At 50.4% G+C, this 25,121-nt stretch overlaps 1 protein-coding gene across 1 annotated transcript; it reads right to left on the bottom strand.

The window, feature by feature from the left end:
• Nucleotides 1-4,235: 4,235 nt before the first annotated feature.
• Nucleotides 4,236-18,004, bottom strand: LOC117879585 (probable pancreatic secretory proteinase inhibitor). The gene is made up of 4 exons (XM_034774856.1): nucleotides 17,857-18,004; nucleotides 6,466-6,500; nucleotides 5,824-5,936; nucleotides 4,236-4,424 (listed from the first exon to the last, which is right to left on the bottom strand). The coding sequence occupies exons 1-4, from the start codon at nucleotides 17,936-17,938 to the stop codon at nucleotides 4,379-4,381; spliced, it is 276 nt and encodes a 91-aa protein (XP_034630747.1). The 5' UTR covers nucleotides 17,939-18,004; the 3' UTR covers nucleotides 4,236-4,378.
• Between the last annotated feature and the right edge of the window lie 7,117 nt (nucleotides 18,005-25,121).

The raw sequence follows: 25,121 nt of genomic DNA, 5'->3' as shown, positions 1-25,121 counted from the left end.
CCGTAACCCGGACCGTGAATCAGGGGAAGGATCAGTAGGTAAGTGTTTTAAACATTTATTTTGAACAGAATAGGAATGGTATCTTAACAATGGGTTTTTCATGATTAGTTTGCTCTAGGCGCTTTAGTTTTTAGTCCTTGCCAGTGCAGCTACTGGAAAATTCTGTCAATATGTCCGGGGATAGAGCAGAAATCCTCCTGGGACATCTCCACGAAGCTCTCCTGGAGGTATTGTGAAAGCCTTTGCATGAGGTTCCTGGGGAGAGCGGCCTTATTGCGTCCTCCATGGTAGGAAACTTTTCTGCGCCAGGCTAGCAGCAAGTACTCCGGGATCATTGCCTCGCAAAGCATGGCGGCATACAGCCCTGGTGTTTGCTGGCATTCACGCAGCATGCAGTCTTTTTCTGTCTCCGAAATCCTCATCAGAGTGATATCACTCATGGTGACCTGCTTTGAATTAGGGGAATGTTAGTATTGGGACTGATTGCCTGTTCCTTTACATAACTGTAACCGGCGGTTTACCGCCACGTGGTGGAGGCGGGACAGGGGCAGCATGCAGGGATCTTTCCCGGGGACAGTAGCGAGGGGGGTGGGACAGGGGCAGAGTTCATGCTGGCCGGATTGCCGGCAGCAGGAACTGGCCAATGCTAGCAGCATTGCTTGGAACATGAAAGGAGGGCACTGCTATAAATTAAGCTTTAAGCAGCCATAAGTCTACGGCTTACCATGTCCGCCTGCTAGCCGAATTCCGTTGTCCGGCCCCGCTTGTGTGATCTGTACAGCAAGACCCCAGGCACTCAATGGGAAGGCCTAAAATTCAACCTTGTACTGAGTGCGCATGTGATAGGCAATGTGCCTGGTCTTGTTCACAGAGAAAGACTATATTCATTGTTCTCAAAACTGTATCTTTGTGAAGAATTCACTCCCTTTTTCCTATCCCACAGCTGTGAGTGTCTCCCGAGCTACCCCGGCATCCCCCTCCCAGAGGCTGGCGCAGATCAGGCGACGAAAGAGAAGGACATGGGACGAGATGTTGTCAGAACTTATGGGCTGCTCCTGAGCCGAGGCGGCACAGCAGACCCAGTGGAGGGAGAACATGTCGCAATACCAGCGATCACACAGCGAACGGGAGGACAGGTGGCGGCAGGAAGACCAGCAGGTGACTCAAACGCTGCTTGGACTAATGAGGGAGCAAACGGACACGCTCCGGCACCTTGTAGATGTTCTGCAGGACCGGAGGCAGGAGGACAGAGCCCCGCTGCAGTCTATCTCTAACCGCCCTCCCCCGCCACAAACTCCCATCCCCCCCTCACCCAAAGTCCCAAGAAGGAGGGGCGGCAGGGGCCGTGAAAACAGTCACTCCACCCCTGCAGACTGCTCAAGTAGCAGAAGGCTCTCATTCCCAAAGATTTGATAAGTCCTTTCCTTCACTCCAAAAGCTCCTCACCCAAGCCCCCGTCCCAGTGTCATCCCCTAACTGTGTAGTTGTTAATAAAAAATAAGTTTCTGTTAATTACTATTTCCGTCATGTTCTTTTAGAGGAGAGTGTGTTTGAAGAGGGGAAGGGGGTTGGTAATTGGAGAGGACAGTCACCTTTACCAGGGTACAGTCACGGGGGCAGGTTCAGCAGAAGGTCACACACACATTGCAGTCACTAGGCACCCTGGTCAGTCTGGGAGGTGGTTTTCATGTTCTGTGGGGGGGGGCTATGTGAGTTTGTGGCGGGGGAGGGCGGTTACAGATCTTATGCAGCGGTCCTTTGCCTGGATGACAGAGCCACGCAGCAGGGGATCTGTAACCGTCCTCCCCCGCCACAAAGTCACATAGCCCCCACACACAGAGTCCAGAACAGGAGGGGTGGCAGGCTCCGTTGAAACAACCAGTCCACCACTGCGGACCGCTCTAGGAGCAGGAGCCTGTCATTCCTTGAGTTTAGAAGCGTCCTTTCCATCACTACACCCGCTCCCCACCACAGTCTGCATCCCAGTTTCAACACTTTACCACGAAATCCTTAATACAGAAAACGGTGTTAATGAACAAAGTTTCATTTATTTTATTTTTAAAGATGTGTTGGAAGGGGGGGGAAGGGGTTGGTAACTGGAGAGGATAGTCAACATTAACTGGGTAAAGAAACCGGGGCAGGTTCAGCTTCTGTTTAAACAAACTTAATAGTCACAGGTTACCCTGCTCACTCTGGAACCTAGCTTTCAAAGCTTCCCGGATGCACAGCGCGTCCCGCTGGGCTCTTCTAATCGCCCGGCTGTCTGGCTGGGCGTAATCAGCAGCCAGGCGATTTGCCTCAACCTCCCACCCCGCCATATACGTCTCCCCCTTGCTCTCACAGAGATTGTGGAGCACACAGCAAGCTGCAATAACAATGGGGATATTGGTTTCACTGAGATCAGAGCAAGTCAGTAAGCTTCTCCATCTCCCCTTCAGAGAGAGTGTCCAAGAGCACACTCCACCACCATTCTGCACTTGCTCAGCCGGTAGTTGAAGAGTTCTTTTTCACTGTCCAGGGCGCCTGTATAGGGCTTCATGAGCCAGGGCATTAGCGGGTAGGCTGGGTCCCCGAGGATCACTATAGGCATCTCCACATCCCCAACAGTTATTTTGTGATCCGGGAAGTAAATACCTTCCTGCAGCCGTCTAAACAGACCAGAGTTCCTGAAAACGCGAGCGTCATGAACCTTGCCCGGCCATCCGACGTTGATGTTGGTAAAACGTCCCCTATGGTCCACCAGTGCTTGCAGCACCGTTGAAAAGTAGCCCTTTCGGTTAATGTACTGGCTGGCCTGGTGGTCCGGTCCCAGGATAGGGATGTGAGTTCCATCTATAGCCCCACAGCAGTTTGGGAATCCCATCGCAGCGAAGCCATCTATGATCACCTGCATGTTTCCCAGGGTCACTACCTTTGAGAGCAGTGGCTCAACAATTGCGTTGGCTACTTGCATTACAGCAACCCCCACGGTAGACTTGCCCACTCCAAATTGGTTCGCGACTGACCGGTAGCTGTCTGGCGTTGCAAGCTTCCAGAGGGCTATGGCCACTCGCTTCTGGACAGTCAGGGCTGCTCGCATGCGGGTGTCCTTGCGCTTCAGAGCAGGGGACAGCAACTCACAAAGTTCCAGGAAAGTTCTCTTACGCATCCGAAAGTTTCTCAGCCACTGTGATTCATCCCAGACCTGCAGCACTATGCGGTCCCACCAGTCCGTGCTTGTTTCCCGGGCCCAGAATCGCCGTCCCACAGCATCAACATGACCCATTGCCACCATGATGTTCACGGCGCGGGGTCCCGTGCTTTGTGAGAGGTCTGTGCCCCTCTCAGACTTAATGTCCTCACCGCGCTGCCGTAGCCTCCTCGCCCGATTTCTCAGCATCTGCCTCTGAAAAAGGTGGATGATAAGGTGCAAGGTGTTGACAACGGCCATAACTGCAGCGATGATCGCAGCGGGATCCATGCTCGCAGTGCTGTGGCGTCTGCACTGTCAATCACCAGAAAAGTGCATGAACTGATTGCCCGCCGGCGCTTTCACGGAGTGAGGGTTGAATGACAACAGTTACCCAAAACCACCCTCGACACATTTTTTGCCCCAGCAGGCATTGGGGGCTCGACCCAGAATTCCAATGGGCAGTGGGGACTGCGGGAACTGTGGGATAGCTGCCCACAGTGCACCGCTTCCAATGTCGACGCTTGCCCCATTAGTGTGGACTCACAAAGTTGAATTACTGTCCTTAGTGTGGATACACATGTTTGACTTTGTAATATCGGTTCCACAAATTCGCTTTAAGTAAAATCGAACTACTCTTGTAGTGTAGACATACCCTTCGACACACTGCAGAACTATACTGCATTGCACGGAACAAGAACTGGCATTTCTATAGTGCCTTCCATGCTTGGATCTCAAAGCCGTCTATATTCTGGGCTAGTTCCATGCTTGGCCCTCTTAGCAACAGAGCATGGGAAGAAAACAATTCATATGATGGGTAAGAGATCCACACCATGGATCTGAGACAAGAACTTACTTTAATTGTTCTTCTTGGGTAGGGTGACTAGATGTCCCGATTTTATAGGGACAGTCCCGATATTTTGGGCTTTTTAAAATATGGGCTCCTATTACCCCCCACCCCCGTCCCCACTTTTCACACTTGCTATCTGGTCACCCTATTCTTGGGGAGATCACGTGTGTCTTCCCAGTACATAAAATTTAATGTTTCAAATAAAAATGCTTCTTGTGAATGCTTCCTATACTAATTTTATTATTCAGAATAACAAGCTGAAATGACCATCATTTGTACTTTTGAATCAATTTAGAGAGCAGAGCATCAATTACAGAGCTTTCTTGTGGTTCATAATGTGTCCTGGAGGGCTCCAAATATTAACACATTTCATTCTTCACAATCTGGATATCTTGCTTGGTTATTCTAGAATACCAGAAAAGAAGAAAAGAAGAGTTTTAGAAAATATTCCTTAGGTGACATTTAGGATTTTTATCTAGCCAAATAGAAAAAGGGTTGATTTTCTAAAAACGGTGTTCAATTTTCCATTCAAAATGTGTGCATTATTACACATCTAAACTGCATACAGAATTAGCATAGTAGCCAGTTACGATGCATGATTGGTTATTTGTATGCACAGTTATCCAATTTGAAGTGAATGCTGCTAATTTAATGTACAAATTAAACATACAATGGTGTTTTTTGTGTGTTTAATGACATAAAAAAATCAGTCAAACTGCTGACATCCTGTTCAAAACTGGGGAAGCCAAGTCTGTTTGCTATTGGCTTCCATGGGATGTAAAGCTGGGCAGGATTTGGCCCAGTGAGACCATAGGAAAATATTGGAGTGGGAAATACAAGGAAACTGCAGTGGGATTCACTCCGCTCTGAAAACATTCGGGCAACCTGAGCATTTCAGAAAGCACAATTTCCCTCCTGATGAACAGCCACTATCAGGCAGATGAGGTGCAACGTCTAACTGTGCGCCGATGTCTAACTGACAAGGCATCCGATTGTGGTAACTGCAAAGGGCAATTTAAGCACAAGGCAGTATGTGTATTTTGCTAATTTGTTTAAAAATCCAGCCCAAGAGTTTTTCCTTAATTCAGTCAGAAAAGTGCAATGCAGTTGGGAAGTCTCCTCCCCCCTCTCATTTTGGGCCATTCTGATTTTCTAGAGTCCAGCCCAGCTGAGCTGGCTGGATTCAGCAAGAGCCCTGGATTAACTCACAGAGTCAGTGTGTTGTGTTGTTGTTTCCTCACATACGCAGCATTACATCAGCTCTTGGTGCGTCACTGCAATGCGCTAGAAAACTACTGTACCCAAAAGGGGCTAGAATGATTCTGGGCATGGCCCAGAATGAGGGGCAGCATGCCAGCTGCACTGCCCCAGGAGATGCTGGGACCCAGACTCCCCACTGATGCGCCCGTTACCAGCAGAAAGTGATTACCCCCTCACTGCTGGCCTAGCTCAGCTACTTGGGCAAGTGAGAGAGGGCTGGAGCCCACCCACCCCGGGGGAGAGAGAGGGAGGGTGTAGCCCCACTGGCTCCTATGTGGCTGGACCCGGCAGCCTGGACAGGGTACAAAGGGGGGTTCTTACCTGAGTCACAATCTACCGCCAAGAGATGAAACGGCCCATGTGCTAGAGAGGCCCTGACTCAGAAGCCACTCAAGAACATCACCATTTGCCTTTAGGTTGGGCTGGGACAGCCCGGGAACCCTGCCTCCTTCCCCACCCTGCTCTGCGCTGTCATCCTAGGCAGAGCGCTCAGCACCAACATGGAATCAGCTGTGCGTGAGCAATAGCCAGGGCATGCCCTTACCTTCGCCTCTCGCAGAGCGCGCACTCATTGCTGTAGGTGTTCCCATCAGTCCCGCAGACAGGCCTGTAATTCAAGGGGCATGCTGGTGCCAGGGCAGCGTGCTCACATGCCGGCTGGAAAGACAACAGTGATGTAATTCCTGCAGTGTTAGTGTTGCAGCGATCACGGAGCCCCTGTGCCGGTGACAACTTCCACTGTGCCAGGGATGTGGCATAGAATTATTCTCGATCCCTGGGGGATTCCCTGGGATGGCCGAGTGCCTGAGCTCTGGCAAGGGGTCCTGCATCAACAGATAGCTGGAACTAATTGGGGGGTGGGCAGCATGAACTGTGTCTGCAGTGGGAAAAGTGAATGGTGGTGGCAGGGCAGGGGCTGTATGAACTGAATTGATGGGGCAGCCTGGACAGGGAGCCCTCCCCGAACCCCCTCGCTTGTGTCTTCTTGTGCTTTCAGCTCTGCCCACAGTGGCGAGGAGGGTCCTCTCTCCACACGTAGGGCTGGCAGCGCTAGCAGCTCTTGTTCTCCCCACAGCCCGTTACAGAGGGCCCCTGTGCGCACTCCCCCCACTGCCCTGCCCAGCGCGTTGGTTAGACTTGGCCTGTACCTGAGCAAGGCAGACAAGAACAGCAGGATCCTACTTACCACTCTTGGGATCCCTCCTTCCTGAGGCCCTGCCCCTGAAAGGGAAAGGACCCCATGAAACCCAAGAGCAGGACGCGGAGGAGCAGTGTAATGGACAGGCCGGTCTCGCTCACAGAGAGCAGGGGCCAGGCCAGGCCCCGGGGAGATAGCCCCGCTGAGGGGAAAGTGAGTCACGCCTCAGAGCTGGGTGTGAGCTCCGACCAGCGAGTCCACCCGCCTCAGCCGCATGCCGTGGGTTCGGGTTCAGTTCTGCTCCAAGCCACACACAAAAATTAACCCTTCAGTCACTGGTTCCAACTGGGTCCAATCAACTTTCAATCTTAGGAGAAGTAAATTCATTCCCGCTCCCTCCCCCTGCCCCATTCTTTCTTTGCTGCGCAGTGCGCTGCTCACTGAGACCATAGGGCAGGGCAGCAGCGCCCCCAGTGGTGGAGAGCTGTCACTGCAGCAGAAGAATATACCGCTGCCTCCCAGACAGAATCATAGAATATCAGGGTTGGAAGGGACCTCAGGAGGTATCTAGTCCAACCCCCTTCTCAAAGCAGGACCAACCCCAACTAAATCATCCCAGCCAGGGCTTTGTCAAGCCTGACCTTAAAAACCTCTAAGGAAAGAGATTCCACCACCTCCCTAGGGAACCCATTCCAGTGCTTCACCACCCTCCTAGTGAAATAGTGTTTCCTAATATCCAACCTAGACCGCCCCCACTGCAACTTGAGACCATTGCTCCTTGTTCTGTCATCTGCCACCACTGAGAACAGCTGAGCTCCATCCTCTTTGGAACCCCCTTTCAGGTAGTTGAAGGCTGCTATCAAATGCCCCCTCACTCTTCTCTTCTGCAGACTAAACAATCCCAGTTCCCTCAGCCTCTCCTCATAAGTCATGTGCTCCAGCCCCCTAATCATTTTTGTTGCCCTCCGCTGGACTCTTTCCAATTTTTCCACATCCTTTCTGTAGTGGGAGGCCCAAAACTGGACATAATACTCCATATGTGGCCTCACCAGTGCCGAATAGAGGGGAATAATCACTTCCCTCAATCTGCTGGCAATGCTTCTACTAATGCAGCCTAATATGCCATTAGCCTTCTTGGCAACAAGGGCACACTGCTGACTCATATCCAGCTTCTCATCCACTGTAATTCCTAGGTCCTTTTCTACAGAATTGCCACTTAATCAGTCAGTGCCAAGCCTGTAGCAGTGCATGGGATTCTTCCTTCCCAAGTGCAGGACTCTGCACTTGTCCTTGTCGAACCTTGTCAGGTTTCTTTTGGCCCAATCCTCCAATTTGTTTAGGTCACTCTGTCCCCTATCCCTACCCTCCAGTGTATCTACCTCTCCCCACAGCTTAGTGTCATCCACGAACTTGCTGAGGGTACAGTCCATCCCATCATCCAGATCATCAGTAAAGATGTTGAACAAAACCAGCCCCAGGACCGACCCCTGGGGCACTCCACTTGAAACCGGCTGCCAACTAGACATCGAGCCATTGATCACTACCCGTTGAGCTTTGCTCTAATCTGAGCCTGCCACCGCGAGCCAGGTGGGGGAAGAGAAAACTGCTCTGGGTGGGGTGGAGATCAGGCAGTGCACCGGGCAGGTGGGAGGGGGCTGGGACTGGGACCTGCAGCTCACTCCAGTGGGGAGTGAGTTTGGAACGTGGCCCTGCCTCATGTGGGCCAGTTGGAGGGAGGAGCTGCCCAGGGGTTAGGGGCAGGGGGCTAAAGGGAGAAGGGCTGGGCAGCCTTTATCTCTGTCCTTGGGCTTTCTGGGGTCCCTCTGTCTCTGGGGCCCCTGCTGCCCCAGGTGGTGCCTCCTGCAGGTGGCTCCCAAACTTCCCCTCTCCCCTTACTCTTCTAAGCAGGCCTCCCCCGTCCTCATGCTTGTCTCACCAGGCCGGGCTGGGCCTGTCTGGTAGCAATCCCAGGCCCATTTGTTATTCTGTTGGCTGGTTTTATGAGGCGAATAACATCACTGTCGTTTTTAAAAATATTGAGCCTAAAAAATGCTGAACCTTTGTTTTAACCAGTAACCCTAATTTGTTTCAGTTCCATTCCAGTTCAGGAAGCAGGACAAAGGTATGGGTCAGGTTCGGGTGCAGATCATGTAAAAAAATACTGGTTTGGACTGATTCTCCGGTTCCAGTTCGGTTCTGGTTCAGCTCATGGCTCAGACTCCAGCCTTCCTGCTGGCGCTCCCACGAGGGTGCAGCAGGCTTGTACCTCCACTGCCGATTGCTGTTCCCTGTCCTGTAACCTTGGCCGGCCGGCCTGCCTGCCCATAGACTGTGAGCTCCTCAGAGCCAGTGGGGTTGGAAAGTGCCATGCACATCATCGGCACCACTGGGCATCATGGGATATAAACTGGCCATCAGGAAGTTTAGATTTGAAATTAGACGAAGGTTTCTAACCATCAGAGGAGTGAAGTTCTGGAACAGCCTTCCAAGGGGAGCAGTGGGGGCAAAAGACATATCTGGCTTCAAGACTAAGCTTGATAAGTTTATGGAGGGGATGGTATGATGGATAGCCTCATTTTGGCAATTAATTGATCTTTGACTATTAGCAGTAAATATGCCCAATAGCCTGTGATGGGATGGGATCGGAGTTACTACAGAGAATTCTTTCCTGGGTGTCTGGCTGGTGAGTCTTGCCCACATGCTCAGGGTTTAGCTGATCGCCATATTTGGGGTTGGGAAGGAATTTTCCTCCAGGACAGATTGGCAGAGGCCCTGGGGGGTTTTCGCCTTCCTCTGCAGCGTGGGGCACAGGTCACTTGCTGGAGGATTCTCTGCACCCTGAAGTCTTTAAACCACGATTTGAGGACTTCAATAGCTCAGACGCTGGTTACGGGTTTGATACAGGAGTGGGTGGGTGAGATTCTATGGCCTGCGTTGTGCAGGAGGTCAGACTAGATCATAATGGTCCCTTCTGATCTTAAAGTCTATGAGTCTATGATTCAAATAATACACAAATCACTCCTTAGATTAACACAATAGTGGCCATCACAGAGCCAAGTAATAGCTGCACAGCTACAGGGCCAAGGGCAGACATAGCCACTTGCATTTTTTAACCTTTGTTCTAACTAGCCAGTAAACAAAGGCAAGGACTTCCATTCCTGGGCCCACTCTCCCTTCGCCATTAGAGCTCTCCTTTAAATCCGCTCTCAGCAGAACCCTCCCCATCAGCAATTGCTCCTCAGCTGCTGTGCTCTTCTGTGCTAGGCTGCGAGCCCAGTGACTTGAGGCTGGTGCTGGGTCTCCCTCCCTGGTCTCAAGGGTGCTGGGCACCTTCACAGCACCGCATGGATGCTACATTCTCTGACAACATCTGCGCAGTGTGCAGCGGCAGTCAGAACAGCTAACAATGTGGGGAACTATTAGGAAAGGGATAGATAATGAGACAGTAAATATCACAATGCTACTTTATACATCCCTGGTACACCTACATCTTGAATACTGTGTGCAGGTCTGGCCAGCCCACCTCAAAAAAGATGTATTAGAATTGAAAAAAGTACAGCGAATGGCAACAAAAATGATTAAGGGTATAGAACAGCTTCCGTAGGAGGAAAGGTTAAAAAGACTGGGACTGTTCAGCTTAGAAAAGAGATGACTTGGGGGGAGGGGGGCTGAGGGGGGATATGATAACAGTCAATAGAATAATGACTGGTGTGGAGAAAGGGAATAGGGAAGTGTTATTTACCCCTTCACATAACACAAGAAATAGGAATCACCAGATAAAATTAATAGGCATCAGGTTTAAACAAAAGGAAGTATTTCTTCACACCACGCACAGTCAACCTGTGGAACAGGTTGCCAGGGGATGTTGTGAAGGCCAAAAACATAGCTGGGTTCAAAAATGAATAAGATAAATTAATAGAAAATAGGTCCATCAATGGCTATTAGCCAAGATGGCCAGGGACACAAACTCATGCTCTGGATGTCCCTAGCCTCTGACTGCCAGAAACTGGGACTGGACGACAGGGGATGGATCACTGTATTAATTCCCTCTGAAGCACCGGGCATTGGCCACTGTCAGTATATAGGACCTAGATGGACCCAGTATCTTATGTTCTTAAGCAACAGGAACAGCCCAACTATGAGCTGACAAACAGCATTCCAGGCCTGATCCCCCACATTACCCTAGTTCTACACTGAGTTACTGCTGAGTTCAGTGGCAGGACACCCACCTCACACTCCTGCAATCCTGTTGTGTACCCATGGCAAGTGGCATAGAAGGCTCAACCTCCCCTTGCATATGGGGCTCAAGACCTAGCATACTTCCTACAGCAGGCCCTGCAAATCACAAGTTTCAGCAGACAATTCAGTGGACAAGTTTCAGGGCCCACTCTCTGGCCCTTCCTCTCCCTCTCTGCTAATAGCAGTTTTACAAACTTTAGCTCCAGGAGAAATCCAAATGCCTCCACAGCACCCTCTGCTGCCACACCGGTGTGATGCTCCTTGTCCCCCTCCCCGCCTATTCCTCTGTGTCAAGTGCCAAGTTGCCCTGACCCCTCTGCTCCTCTGACATTGTCACCTCAACCACCATGAGCCAGCCACTCATCATCTGCTTCTAAGCCTAATTCCACACAGCCCTGTTCATGGTACATCCCCGTAGCCCGTCTGCCAGCCCCCTGTGCACTGTACATCCCCGTCAGATCGTCCGCCAGCACCCTGTGCATGGTACATCCCCGTGAACCCATCCGCCTGGCCCCTGTGCACAGTGCTTTCCCTGGACCCCATCCACATGGCCCCTGTGTACAGCACATCACCCTCAGCCTATCCACATAGCGCCTGTGCACATTACCACCTCCTGAGCCCACCTGCATGGAATGTTAAACTGTATTATACTGTTCAGTCACTAGGTGGCACTGTATGTAAAATACCTTATTTAAGCTAACGTTAGCCATACCTGGAAGAGCATTAAAGGATCTTATAGTGAACATATCTGGTGTGCATCTTTCTGAGAAGTAAATGCTGCAGTCAGTCAATAGATACAGATGCCTGACCTGCTAGTAGCAGCCCTGCAATCTACAGTGTACAAGAAGTACATGACATGAGGTCAGAAGAAAACTAGTGCCAGAGAACAAACAAAAGCAATAAAGCAAGAAAAGTTGCAGGCCCTCACCAACATAGCACTCTTCAGTGCCTCAGAGAACTTCACTGTGAAGGTTTCTCAAAGCTGGACAGATTGGAAGCAATAATTTGCAAGATTTGAAATTGCTATAAGGTCAGGAAACTGGGGATATTCAGGTATCTTCTTTAAATGTATGCTATTGAGAAGCAGGTGGACAGGGCCGTCCCTAGCCATTTTGGTGCCCTACGCAGCCCCTGCCCCTCGCGGGGTGTGTGTGGCCCCAGGCTTCTGCGGGAGGAAGGGGGCTGGCCCCAGGCCTCCGCAGGGGGGCTGGCCCCAGGCCTCCGCAGGGGGGCTGGCTTGGGGGGAACCACCCCCCAGCATGAGCCGGCAGAGCTGGTTGGGGCCGGGTCGCTCCACTTCCTGCTGCCTGGTGAGTGCGGGGTCAAGCCCACCCTGCACTCATGGGGCGGCAGTAAGTGGAGTGACCTGGCCCAGCCCGCTCTGCTCTGCTCCCCTGGCTCCCAGCCTTGGGGGGCAGGTGGGAACCACCCCTGGCCCCAGCACTTACTGGTAGCATGGCTGGGAGCTGGAGACACAGAGTGGGCTGGGGCCAGGTTGCTCCACTTCCCGCTGCCCGGTGAGTGCAGGGCGCCCAACCCCTGCTGCAGTCCTCAAGGGAAGGAGTGGAGTGGGAGTGGGGCTGGGGTGGAGCAGGGGCAGGAAGAGGTGGGGCGGGGGCGGAGCAGGGGTGGGGGCCATGGGGAAGAGGCAGAGCAGGGGCTGGAGCAGCACACAGCTGCTTAGGGCACCAGGAAAATTGGTGCCCAAAATTTCCTGGTGCCCTACGCAGCTGCGTACTTTGCATATGGGTAAGGACGGCCCCGCAGGCAGAGCATGTCCTATAAATCCTTTGACTTTACTGAGGATAGTCACACAGATGACTATGAAAGGGTTCTGGCTATCTTTGATGCATACATTATATCTCAAATGTGGTTTCCACATTTTTCCACCAGAGAATTCAAGAACAAGGGGAAAATGTTGAATGTTTTATAAGAGCTCTGCATGCATTGACTGAAAACTTATTTTGGAACTGCAAAATGTGAAAATATCAGAGACAGGCTGGTTATTGGGTTAGCAGCTACAACTGACGACAGATTTAACTCTAGCCACAGCTATACAGATAGCAAAGCAGTCTGACCTAGTCATACAGCAAAATAAAGGCAGAAAAACCTGTGTGACCGACTGCAACCCTGTATTCACAGGCTACACACCACTGTAATAATCTTTGTACACAATAAGCTTAACAACTCACTGATCAATAATACCATGATGAAATGTGTGCAGCAACCTTATGTGTAAAGTGATGAACATAAGCTGAAATCATGACTGAAGTGTGTTTACCAGACAAGTCTGGGGAGGGGATAAACAAACCAGTTTCTCAAAGACAAAGGACAAGCTGACACCTCTGGCCAGGTGTCAAATTGATGGGCCATCCCCAGTCCCGTGGCCGTTCTTTGGCAGTTAAGGGGAGTAGGAACTGATTGATCTGCATTTTAGCAAACAAAATGGAACCTCTTTTACCATGAGACTCCTTGTCTCCATGCTCACAGCAGGAAGGAACTTGATCTAGGGGTGACCCTCAGGAAAAGCATTTCAAAGGGTGACTGGGCTATAAAAGGGATGGGCAAAAACACCTCAGGGGGTCGCTCTCGTGCACGTGGGGTCTCTCTCTCTCTCTCTCTCTCACCTAAGATGACAAAGGAACCAGTCCTTTGGGGGCAAATCCTCACTTGAGAATTTGGCCAGCCCTGTTGCTGGGAACCTGTGGTAAGAATTTTACTTTGAACCAAGTCTAGTTTGTTACGTTTTAGCACTAGAAGCATTTTATCTTTATTTCTCATTCCTGACTTTAATGCCCTATACTTATATTCACTTAAAATCTTTTAGTAGTTAAATTAACTTGTTTTAGTCTTAATCAAAACTTAAAACAGTGTTGTAGTTAAACTGAATGGTTTGGTAACTCCAATTAAAGTAGCAAGCCATTGTACGTTGACCCCTTCCAAGGCCAACGGGCCTCTAATATTTGAACTGTCTAGGAGAGGGCCAGACAGAGCAGAACTCATGTTTTGGGAGAAAGTCTGGGACTGGGAGTGTGTTGGGGTCATCCTGCAGGCAGTAACCAAAGCTGGTGGAAGCCAGAGGGTGACTGACGTGTGGCTGGCAGGCTGCAGCTACACACAGACACTCAGGTGTGACCTGCAGGGTGTTTGTGAGTAGCCAGGTTGGGAGCTACAGCAGCAAAGCATTGTGAGACACCCACGTTGACAGGGCAGGTGGTGACAACTCCTCACTAGTCTGGATTGCACCCCGGACTGCGATATCCTGAAACTAGTTTAGAAGCCGTAAATAGCCACTTGGATGTTAAAAGTCATTATCACAATACCCTGAGGCCAGGAGAGAAAACTCCCAGGCTTGGAGGGACAAATCCCAGCCCACATGCACAAGGTGGGGAAAAGTCATATCTGAGGAGATGGTGCATGTGCAGCCAGAGGCACACAGTGAGATACATGCATAAAATATGGACATTTTGCAGTTCTTTGCTGCACCAACGCACTCAGGGAGTTATGGACAATAGAGATTCATTGTTTCTGGGATCTATCATTTGTCTGGACAGTGAAATTGAGTATTCATGGCAAGACTATTGACTTTAAAACTGACTCAGGAGCAGAGGTCACAGTCCTCTCAGAAGTGATTTACAATCACCTGCAACCCCTCCCGGAGCTGGGGTCACCTCACACAGCTCTGAATAGCCCTGCGCTGTTCTGAACGGCAGGGGCCAATTCACCACAGAAACAACTCACAAAGACACAAGCTGGGCATTCAGATTGCCTGTGATCAAAGGATCAAAGACCAACAACCTTCTCAGTCGCAGCGTGGGAGCCATGATAGACCTAGTGAGAAAAGTGGAAGAATTCAACCAGGGATTTGATGTCATTGACTATTGAAAAGAGATCCAGTACAAATCAAGTTAAGGGACAATTCTGAACCAGACAGTATACAAATACCCCTACCAGACAGACCTTGGAAGAGACTAGCTGCAGACTTCTGTGAATTCAGAGGACATCATTGTCTGCTTGTTGGGGAATATTTGTCCAGGTATATAGAAATAGCGTACTCGAAAGATAGAACATGCACAGTGTTATTGAGAAACTGAAGTGCCATAGGCGTTGACTCTGTGGGTGCTCTGGGGCTCAAACACCCACTGAAAAAAAATAGGGGGTGCTTAGCACCCACAGGGCCAGATTAGTCTTTTGTGGGCTCCAGCTCCCGGACCATGAACCCACCCCTGCTCCACCTCAAGGCTCAGCCTCTTCCCCCTAAGGCCCCACCCAGCGCTCCACTCCTGAGGCCCCGCCCCTCCTTGGACTCTCCCCCGAGGCCCCGCCCATGCTGCATACTGAGGCCCTGTCCCCCGCTTGGCCTCTTCCCCCCCAAGGCCCCGCCTGCTGCTCACATGGGGTGGGAAAAGAGGGGAGAGAGGGCGGAGAGGAGTGAGCCGCGGGGAGGGCCTTGGGGGTGCAGCAGCAGGCAGGCACTGGGGAACCTTCTGGGAGTGGGCCCGGCCCCACAGCACTATTGGTGCCATTGTAAACCTGGTACTGAGCACCCCGAGCCAAAGTGTTGCTGACAATTTCATCCAGAAAGCCTCCGTGAGACGTAATGGCTTTAAACTGGGACGTTAGTGAAGACAGCTTGTAGGTGAGTGCAATGATTTTAATATACTGTAATTCATTATAATGTAATTATGCAGTTCATTACTATTTTAATAATGATTACATTGTTAAGATGCCAATGATAGACACATTCAATAACTAGAATATGAAAGAAGTGTATAAATATGCTGAAAATAGCCTCCCCCCAAACACACACACACCTCTTCAAAAGCACCCACCAGCAAAACCAAAAGTCAGTGCCTGTGTGAAGTGCACTTTTACTCATGGCAGTATTCCAGAACAATTAGTGACAGACAATGGACCACAATTCACTGCAGCAGAATTTAAGTCCTTCTGAATGAAATACGATTTTGATCATATTACTAGCAGCCCACATTACCCACAAGTGACTGGAGAGGCTGAGAGAGCTGTATAGACAGCCAAGGAAATCCTACAGCAGGAAGATCTATTCCTTGCTCTTCTGAGTTGAAGATCAACACCAATAGCAGCTACTGGATATAGTCCAGCACAACTCCGGATGAGAATACAACTCAGAAATAGATTCTTGTCCAAAGCTGGAACTGTATCTCCAAAGTGGCTAACCATGAAGATAGTAGTCATACTGGATAAAAAGGCTAATAGAACTTATGAATACTTTTATAACAGACGTCACTCAGCAAAAGAGCTGCTGGGTCTAGAACCTGGTGACCGAATTCATGTCAAATTTATATGGTGGAGAAAAAGGATGGAGAACTCGAGCTGTCGTGAAGAAAAATAATTCAGTATGTGATTAAAACCAACAATAGAGGTCAACAGAAACTGTTGACATCGATAGTTTGTTCCTCAGAAAGAACAATCAGAGCAAACTCTACAGGTGGATGCAGAACAAGAGACGGACAACGACTTAAGGATTCTAGACTGACTACATGCAACAAATGGACAGCCAAATGACCAAGTTGTTATGCATTTGGATTATGTAATTTAAAAAAACAGTACAATCCAGAGACACTTAGACTGCTACCTACTGATCTACAAAGATAGCGGAGATAGTGTAAATACTGAAGTTGGCAGAAAAGTAGAACTTAAAGGAGAGAAGTAATGGAATGCTAATCGGTATGATACTCTTTAACCACTAGGTGGCGCTGTGTACAAGACCTTATTTAAGCTACTCTCAGTACATTAAAGGACCTTACAGTGCACACACGGGGTGTGTATCTCTCTGAGGGTACATCTACACTACAGCGGGGAGTCGATTTAAGATACGCAAATTCAGCTACGTGAATAGCGTAGCTGAATTCGACGTATTACAGCCGACTTACCCCGTTGTGAGGACGGCGGCAAAATCGACTTCTGCCGCTTTTTGTCGGCGGCGCTTACTACCACCTCCGCTGGTGGAGTTAGAGCGCCGATTCGGGGATCGATTGTCGCGTCCCGACGGGACGCGATAAATCGATCCCCGAGAGGTCGATTTCTACCCGCCGATTCAGGCGGGTAGTATAGACCAGGCCTGAGAAGTACACTCTGCCTACGTCTGATACAGAAACCTGACCTGCTAGGAGCAACCCTGCAACCTACAGTGCACAAGTACATGACAGCCCCCGAGCACTAACAGGGCCCCTGTGCGCAGTGTGCCCCCCTAGGCATCTCTCATTGCCATGGGGCACAGTACATCCCACGGAGCCCATCCGCACAGCCCCTTGCACGTGGTATGTCCTCCTCGGCCCATCCGCATGGCCCCTGTGCAGGATAAGAACATAACCCACACTGACCCACACTGGGTCAGACCAAAGATCTATCTAGCTCAGTATCCTGTCTGCCGCCAGTGGCCAATGCCAGGTGCCCCAGAGGGAATGAACAGAACAGGGAATCATCAAAGTGCTCCATCCCCTGTCGCCCATTCCCAGCTTCTGGCCAACAGAGGCGAGGGACATCATCCCTGCCCAGCCTCGCTAATAGCCATTGATGGACCTATCCTCCATGAACTTATCTAGTTCTTTTTTGTAACCTGTTATGGTCTTGGCCTTCACGACATCCTCTGGCAAGGAGTTCCACAGGTTGACTGTGTGTTGTGTGAAGAAATACTTCTTTTTGTTTGTTTTAAACCTGCTGGCTATTAATTTCATTGGGTGACCCCTAGTTCTTATGTTACAAGAAGGAGTAAATAACACTTCCTTATTTACTTTCTCCACACCAGTCATGATTTTATAGACCTCAATCATATCCCCTTTAGTCGTCTCTTTTCCAAGCTAGTACATCCTCCTCAGACCCTCCAGGGGGCCCCCCTGTGCACAGTATGACCCCCCCGAGACTGTCCGCCTTGCCCTTGTGCATGGTACGTCCCCCTTAGCCCATTCATAATGACCAGCCTTGTCCACATGCAAATCTTTCAGGACGTTCCACATGGGCACGTGATTCCTGCATTTGTGGGGGGGGGGGGTGAGTGCCAGAAGCGCGGGGGGGGGGGGGGGGGGGAGAAGAGAGGGGCAGCACCAGTGCCTCGACTGTGGCCCTGCCTCCTATTCCACTTCAAGGCTCACCCCTACTCAGCCTCCTCCCCCCGAGACCCTGCCCACGCTCCACCCCCATAGGTTCCAGGAGCAGACTTACCACACTGAGCAAGGAGAAGGAACAAAGCTGTAAGGGCCCCCAGCATTCGGACAGTCATGGTGATTCCAGCACAGCTGTGCATACGCTGATCTACTTACAGCTCCTTTTATAGGGAAGGCCTTGTGCTTATCTCTTGGGAGCTGGGAAAAGCAATGTGTTCAGTGTTTATTTAAACGTAGGGCTGATTCCTCAGCTGTGCCCATTTTTAACAGCGAGTAATCAACCACTGGAACTATTTACCAAGAGTCGTGGTAGTTGACACAGCTTCTGCCTCTCAGGAAGGTGGAGTACCTACTGGCACGGAGTGTGGGGGAATCAGCACCCTGTACCCCTCACTGTGACTCTCAGCCAGACAGTAAAACAGAAGGTTTATTAGATGACAGAAACAGAGTCTAAAACAGAGCTTGTAAGTACAGAAAACAGGACCCCTCAGTTAGGTCCATCTTGGGCGGTGGGGTGTCCAGACCCAGGTTCTGCCCCCCCCCACACACTTTCCCCAGCCAGCTCCAAACTGAAACCCCTTCCTGCTGCCTCCCCCAGCCACATCCCTGGTCCCTCCTCCAGGCTTTGTCCAGTTTCCCAGGCAGAAGGTGTCACCTGGCCGCAACCCCCTCCTGAGCTCAGGTTACACAGGGCAGTCCACACAGAACCAGCTCGACCCGTCCTTTTTGGGGACCAGCACCACCGGCGAGGCCCAAGGGCTGGAAGACTGCTGGATCACCCCCAAAGCCGGCATGTCACTGACCTCTCTTTCCAGGTCCTGAGCAGTTTTCCCTGTGACTCAGAAGTGGGAGCATCTTACAGGAGGATGTGATCCTGTCTGTACCCGGTGGACAGTCAGATTAGTGAGTCCAGGTTGGTTGGAAAACAGCTGTCGGTACAGAGGCAGCACCCTGATCTCAGCTTGCTGGGCCGGGGTCAGCTGATCAGAGAGGGGAACTGTTTCCAGGGAGGAGCCAGCTCTTGTCCCAGGGAATAGATCTACTAAAGGGTCAGCTCCCTGCTCCTCCCAATGTCCACATACAGCCAATACCACATTCCCCCCCATCATAATATGGCTTCATCATATTGACATGGTACACCCGGTGGTGGTGTGCCAGGTTAGACAGCTCCGCCACATAGTTTACCTCATTTAGTTGCTTGACAACCTTGAAAGGTCCTTCCCAGGGAGCTTGTAGTTTGTTTTTTCTCACGGGGATGAAAACCATCACCTGGTCCCCGGTGGCGTAGGCACAGGCCCACCGCCCTGCAGTCATACCAGACCTTCTGTTTCCTCTGGGCTCTGGCCAGATTCTCCTTGGCCAAGCAAGTCTCTCGGAAGGTCAAGACATACTCACCACTGATTCTCCATTGGGAGTAGCCTTCCTCTCCCATTCATCTCTCATCAGGTCCAGGGGCCCCCTTATCCTTCTTCCATATAACAGTTCAAAAGGTGAAAACCCGGTAGATTCCTGGGGCACTTCCCTGTACGCGAACAGCAGGTGAAGTACTTGTCCCAATCCTGCAGGTGCTGGTTCATAAAGGTTTTCAGCATCATCTTTAGTGTTCCGTTGAACCTCTCCACCAGCCCGTTGGACTGGGGGTGATATGCTGAGGCCCAGATGTGCCAGACCCCACATTTCTCCCACAAGCACTGGAGCAGGGCTGACATGAAGTTGGATCCTTGGTCTGTCAAGACTTCCTTGGGGAACCCCACTCAGCTGAAAATGGTCAGCAGTGCATCTGCCACTGTGTCTGCTTTGATAGAAGACGAGGCCACTGCCCTGGGGTAATATTGTCGACTGGGTTGTCTTGCTGAGAGACCCCACTATGTCCACAGCCACCTTCTGGAAAGGCTCCTCTATGATGGGCAAAGGTCTCAAAGCTGCTTCCCCCTTGTCCTGGGCCTCCCCACCCTTTGACAGGGGTCACAGGATCTGCAATACTGTTGGACAATACTAAAGACTCCAGGCCAGTAAAAGTTCTGTAGCAGCATCTGCCGGGTACGCCGGATTCCCTGGTGTCCTGAGAGAGGGATGTCATGGGCCAGGTACAGTAGCTTGCGGCGATACTTCTGGGGGACCACCAGCTGCCTCCAGATCCCCCATGACTCCATTTCCTCTGGAGGAGCCCATTCTCGGTACAGGAATCCCTTCTCCCACAGGAACCTCTCCTGGCAGCCTCTCCCCATGGTCTGTGCCGCACTGAGGTTGGCCAGGTCCCTTAGCTTCTGCAAGGAGGGATCTTTCTGCAACTCGGCCTGGAACTCAGCCGCTGGGGAAGGGATGGGGACCTGTTCCTGGTTGCCGGCTGGGTCTGAAGCCACCGCCCCTCTGAGCCTTGTCCCTGGGCACTCCCTCCCAACTAGGGTACGGTTCTGCGGCTGCGGTGAGATACCCTCCCCAATGTCAGGCCATAGTGCCCCTCGCTGGCTCAGGGTCATGAGTAGGGCATTCTGGGGGTTGCTTGGCCAGTCCTCTAGGTCCCCCCCCCAACACCTCTGTGGGCAAATGATGGTGCACCCCCATGTCCTTGGGGCCCTCCTTGGCCCCCATTTCAGATGTACCCTCACCATGGGCACCTTGAATGGGGTCCCACCCACACCCGTCAGGGTTAGGTAGGTATCAGGCACCACCCAATCTGGGGCCACCACCTCAGGTGGGGCCACTGTCACCTCCACGCCCATGTCGCAGTATCCATTGACCTTCCTCCCATCCACCTCCAGGGGAACAAGACACTTGCTCCACAGGGACAGCCCTGTGCCCACCCTGTAAACTGAGAACCTTGAGTCTGGAACATCCAGCCCCCCAGAGGAGCTGGTCTGGGAAACTCCTCCCTCCTGAGCAAAGTTGTCAACGTATTTTGCGCTGCAATCCAACGTACAGGTACAGGCACATGAAACGGACAGCGCTAGCAGCGACGAATCGTATCCAGAAGTATCCAGAAGTGCTTCAAGTGAGGTCGAAGGTGAAGCCAGTTGTTCTACCAAACAAACTGTGACAGATATTCCAGCTACTGCCGGGAAAGAAGTATCTGAATCTGAACCACTGACTGATGATCCAGGAGATTGGCCGTCTATAATATCGGACAGGCAAGTGTGTGACATTGTTGCACGTGGCCCACCGCAGCAGAATGAAAGTTACGAATTTCCATTTAATGAGGAAAGACAGAGGTTCACAAGTACTCATTTCTATCGAACCATGGCAAATGGTGAGAAAATAAGACGTTCATGGTTAATGTACTCAGTTCAGAAAGATGCCATTTTTTGTTTTTGTTGTAAATTATTTGGCACTGGCGACATACCACTACGTCGTGGAACATCTGCTTGGAAAGCACTGTCAAAAAGACTTCAGCAGCATGAAACAGGCAAAGGTCATCAAGACTGTATGGTGAAATGGTTTGACCTTCGGTCAGTCATAGTAAACCATACATCTATTGACCAACTCGAATTGCAGGCTTTTCTGAAAGAAAGAGATTTCTGGAGAAATGTTGTCAAACGCATGGTTGATGTCGTTATTTTCTTGTCCGAAAGAAACTTGGCATTTCGAGGAAGTAATGAAAAGCTCGGCGATCCTTCGAATGGCAACTTTTTGGGACTGTTTGAATTGCTTGCAAAGTATGATACTGTCCTCAGCGAACTTTTACAGAGGATTAAGAAGGCAGAGACACATGTTCAGTACCTCAGTCCACAGATCCAAAACGAGCTGATTCAACTTGTTGCCAGTAACATTCAAGAGGCCAACATAGCGCAGCTTAAAAAAGCAAAATATTATTCAGTTATTTTGGACTGTACTCCCGACGTGTCACATGAAGAACAGATGTCTGTGGTGTTACGCTTTGTTGAATGCAATGGTGAAGATAGTGTCAATATTCGTGAAGCGTTTGTTGGTTTTCTTAATGTTCATGATACAACTGGCGAGGGCTTATTGGAAGCATTTCTTGAAAAGGCAAACAACTTAGGAATAGACATTGCTGACATGAGAGGCCAAGCTTATGATAACGGCGCAAATATGAGAAGAAAGAATAAAGGAGTTCAAGCCCGCATGCTAGAAATAAATGACCGTGCCTTGTATGCACCATGTGGAGCTCACACTTGAAATCTTGTGATCTCAGACACGGCAAAGTCTTCGAAATATGCTGTTGACTTTTTCGGTCTGATTAACAGAATATACATTATCTTTTCTTCTTCACCTTCATGTTGGGATATACTTCAAGAACATATGCCAATATCTGTCAAAGGGTTATCGGACACTCGTTGGGAGTCGAGAATTGATGCTGTGAAGCCATTGCGTTATCACCTTGAAGAATTGTGCAATGCTTTGTCATCTTTGCAAGAATATGTGCTCGAAAAGAAAGATGGCAATACAGCAACAGAAGCCGGTGCGCTTTTAGACCATGTTAGTACGTGGCCTTTTGTTCTGACTGTGTACACGTGGTACGATATACTATTTCACGTCAATAAAACCAGAAAATTAATTCAGTCACCAGATGTGTCAATTGACATACTGCAGGCAGAAGTCGGTGCTACAAAGATGTTTTTGGAAGACTATTGAAATACAAGATATGTCTCTGTGGTCACAAATGCACGTGAAATAGCAGAGCATATGGGTATTGAGCAGGTGTTTCCAGAAACCAGGGTGCGACATAAGAAGAGAATGTTTGATTACGAATGTGCTGATGATTCGAGTCGTCTTTCTGCTGAAGATAAATTCAAATCGCAGTTCTTTCTTGTTCTCACTGATCAGGCCATATCTTCTGTTTCGTCGCGATTTGACCAACTCGTGGAGTGGTATAAGTTGTTTGGATTTCTGTACAACGCTAACAGCCTGAAGCAGTGTCACAGAGAAAATGAACTGGAGAATCACAGCAAAAATTTTGAAAGAAAAATGGGAGACATTGATGCCAACGAACTCATAATGGAATTGAATCATTTTATTTATGTCATCGAGAAAGAGAGAGGACTTGTCACGGCAAACAATTTTTTAACGTACATATACAAGAACAGCCTTCAGGAGATATATCCGAATCTTTGCATTTGCATCAGAATTCTTCTGACCACACCAGTTCATAGACTCATAGAATATCAGGGCTGGAAGGGACCTCAGGAGGTCATCTAGTCCAACCCCCTGCTCAAAGCAGGACCAATTCCCAACAGTTACTGTCGCTGGTGCTGAAAGGAGCTTCAGCAGAATGAAACTGATCAAGAATATCCTGCGCTCAACCATGACAGATGACAGGCTTTCTGCACTTGCAGTTATCTCAATCGAAAACAAGATTGCCAGATCTCTGGACTATGACGCATTGATTAACCAATTTGCGGAGAACAAGGCTCGAAAGAAGCGCTTTCCGTAAATACGGAATACATGTACACTGTAGGCCTAGGTATACATAATATGAACCCTGTAGATTGTATAAAATAAATAGCGCATTCCAGTTTCTGCATTGTAAGGGGCCCCGCCAGGACATATGTTTGGAGGGGACCACGTTCTTTGTTGCTATGGCCCTGGCCTAGGGCAGTGGTCCCCAAACTCTGGGGTGTATCCCCCTAGGGGAGCACAGAGGAACCTTCGGGGGGTGGGGGAAGGGGAGTGCAGCAGGGCCCAGGTCAGCACCACCCAGCCCTACTCCACTCTGGTCCTGACACAGCCCTGCCCCCTGCTTGTGGCCACGGCCCCAGCCCCAGCTCCAGCCTCACTCCCGGCCACAGCCCCACTTCCAGCCCCATCACAGCCCAGCTCCTGGCCCGGATCCTGGGGGTGTGTGTGGGGTGGACCAGATAAGGAGTGGTGTGACCCAAAAAAAGGTTTGGGGCCCCCTGGTCTAGGGTAACCATATGTCCCACTTTGGTCCTGGACATCCCAACTTTTCTGGCATAACTGGGCATTTGTCCCATTTGCTCTTGCCAACAGATCCAGTTGGTAAAAGCAAACAGGACATATGCCCAGTTTTGCTAAAAAGGGGCTCGGGGGTGTGAGCAATGGGGCTTGGGCCAGCCCTGCATGGGGGAGGAGGGGGGCTTGGGCAAGTGATTCGGGCCAGCTCCGCATATGGGGGGGGAAGGGAGAGGGGTGTGGGACAGCTCCATGCTGCGGGGGGGGGGGGGGGGGGGGGGGGGGGGGACCAGCCCGGGACAGGGGGCAGGGGGGAAGAGAGAGGGGGCTCTGGCGAGCAACTTGGCCAGCTCTGCACAGGGGAGGGCAGGGGGAATATGCTCACACTACCACAGGCTCTGTCTTCCAGCCTGGCTAGGGCCTATGGGGAAAGAGGAGGAGTAGGGGGCAGGGCCAGAGTTCCAGCACTCCTGCAGGGGTCCCCAAATTGGCCGAGGCCCCTGGGCATGGGCCCCATGGTTTCACATAGCATCACGGCAGCATCCCTACCCCGATCACTCCACCCCACGAACAATCACAGCTTCACATACAGCAGCCGTGGCTCTCACAGGTCAGTGTATGTGTAGCCAAAATGAACTGAAATGGACACAAATGTTCTTTCCCCTGGTAAAGTTCAGTTCCATTAATTTATATCAGGAGTTTTTATGTTATTTGTTTTTTAATTGCACATTGGTTTTGTGCACTGGTTTAAGTATGCAATAAAAATCTATTTTGGGGGAAATAATTTAAAATGAAAATAATCTTTATGACTTCACAACATGTGCTGCAGAGTGCCTAGTGCTACTGAAAGTACCCTCTACTTGTTACTGTGCAGGGCAAGAGAACTCGGAGAACAGTGACCAACACAATGCAAGAATTATAAATGTACAGGAAGCATCACAACATTAATAGGTATATTGACAGACACAGTTATATTCATAGATGTGCTTGGTGCAAGCACCACACAATTCCTAATAGCCCTCAAAACTGCAGGACCAGGCAGAGCCCAGCAACCATATTGCTGTGACTCACTGTTAAAATGATCTTTCAAGGGACCTCCCTCAGCTACATAGCTCCATCCTGAACTCTTCTAATAGCTTGTGGCTGGCTGTTCAACCTCAGCAGACAGCTGCTCCACCTCTGCCCTCCACCCCGGTGAATTCCTGCTTTGCCCCACAGATATTATGCAGGGCACAGCAGGCAGTTCTAACCATTGGGATGTTTTTCTCACTGAGATCCAATCTGTTGAGTCAACAACGCCAGTGTCCCTTCGATCTAATGAAAGCACATTCAACTGTCGTTCTGTGTCAGGATCCCAACAAGGGCCAGATTCGCCATTGTGATGCTGTGTTCTTAGCCATTCTCATGACACAAACCAGCTGAAAACCCAGTTTAGCCAGCCACTTAGGCCAGTGC

The sequence above is a fragment of the Trachemys scripta genome, chromosome 6 (assembly GCF_013100865.1).
Source record: "Trachemys scripta elegans isolate TJP31775 chromosome 6, CAS_Tse_1.0, whole genome shotgun sequence".
NCBI lineage: Eukaryota > Metazoa > Chordata > Testudines > Emydidae > Trachemys > Trachemys scripta.
The sequence above is the reverse complement of the archived record's forward strand: the minus strand, read 5'-3'. Positions and strand labels throughout refer to the sequence as shown.

What these genes read in the sequence shown, in the direction of transcription:
- LOC117879585 (XM_034774856.1), bottom strand. Translation starts at nt 17,938, where the DNA reads ATGCACAGCTGTGCTGGAATCACCATGACTGTCCGAATGCTGGGGGCC. An exon ending in AAGGAGGGATCCCAAGAGTG is followed by an intron (nt 5,937 to 6,465) that starts GTAAGTAGGATC and finishes TTGTCTTTCCAG; the next exon opens with CCGGCATGTGAGCACGCTGC. An exon ending in GCGCTCTGCGAGAGGCGAAG is followed by an intron (nt 4,425 to 5,823) that starts GTAAGGGCATGC and finishes CTGGTATTCTAG; the next exon opens with AATAACCAAGCAAGATATCC.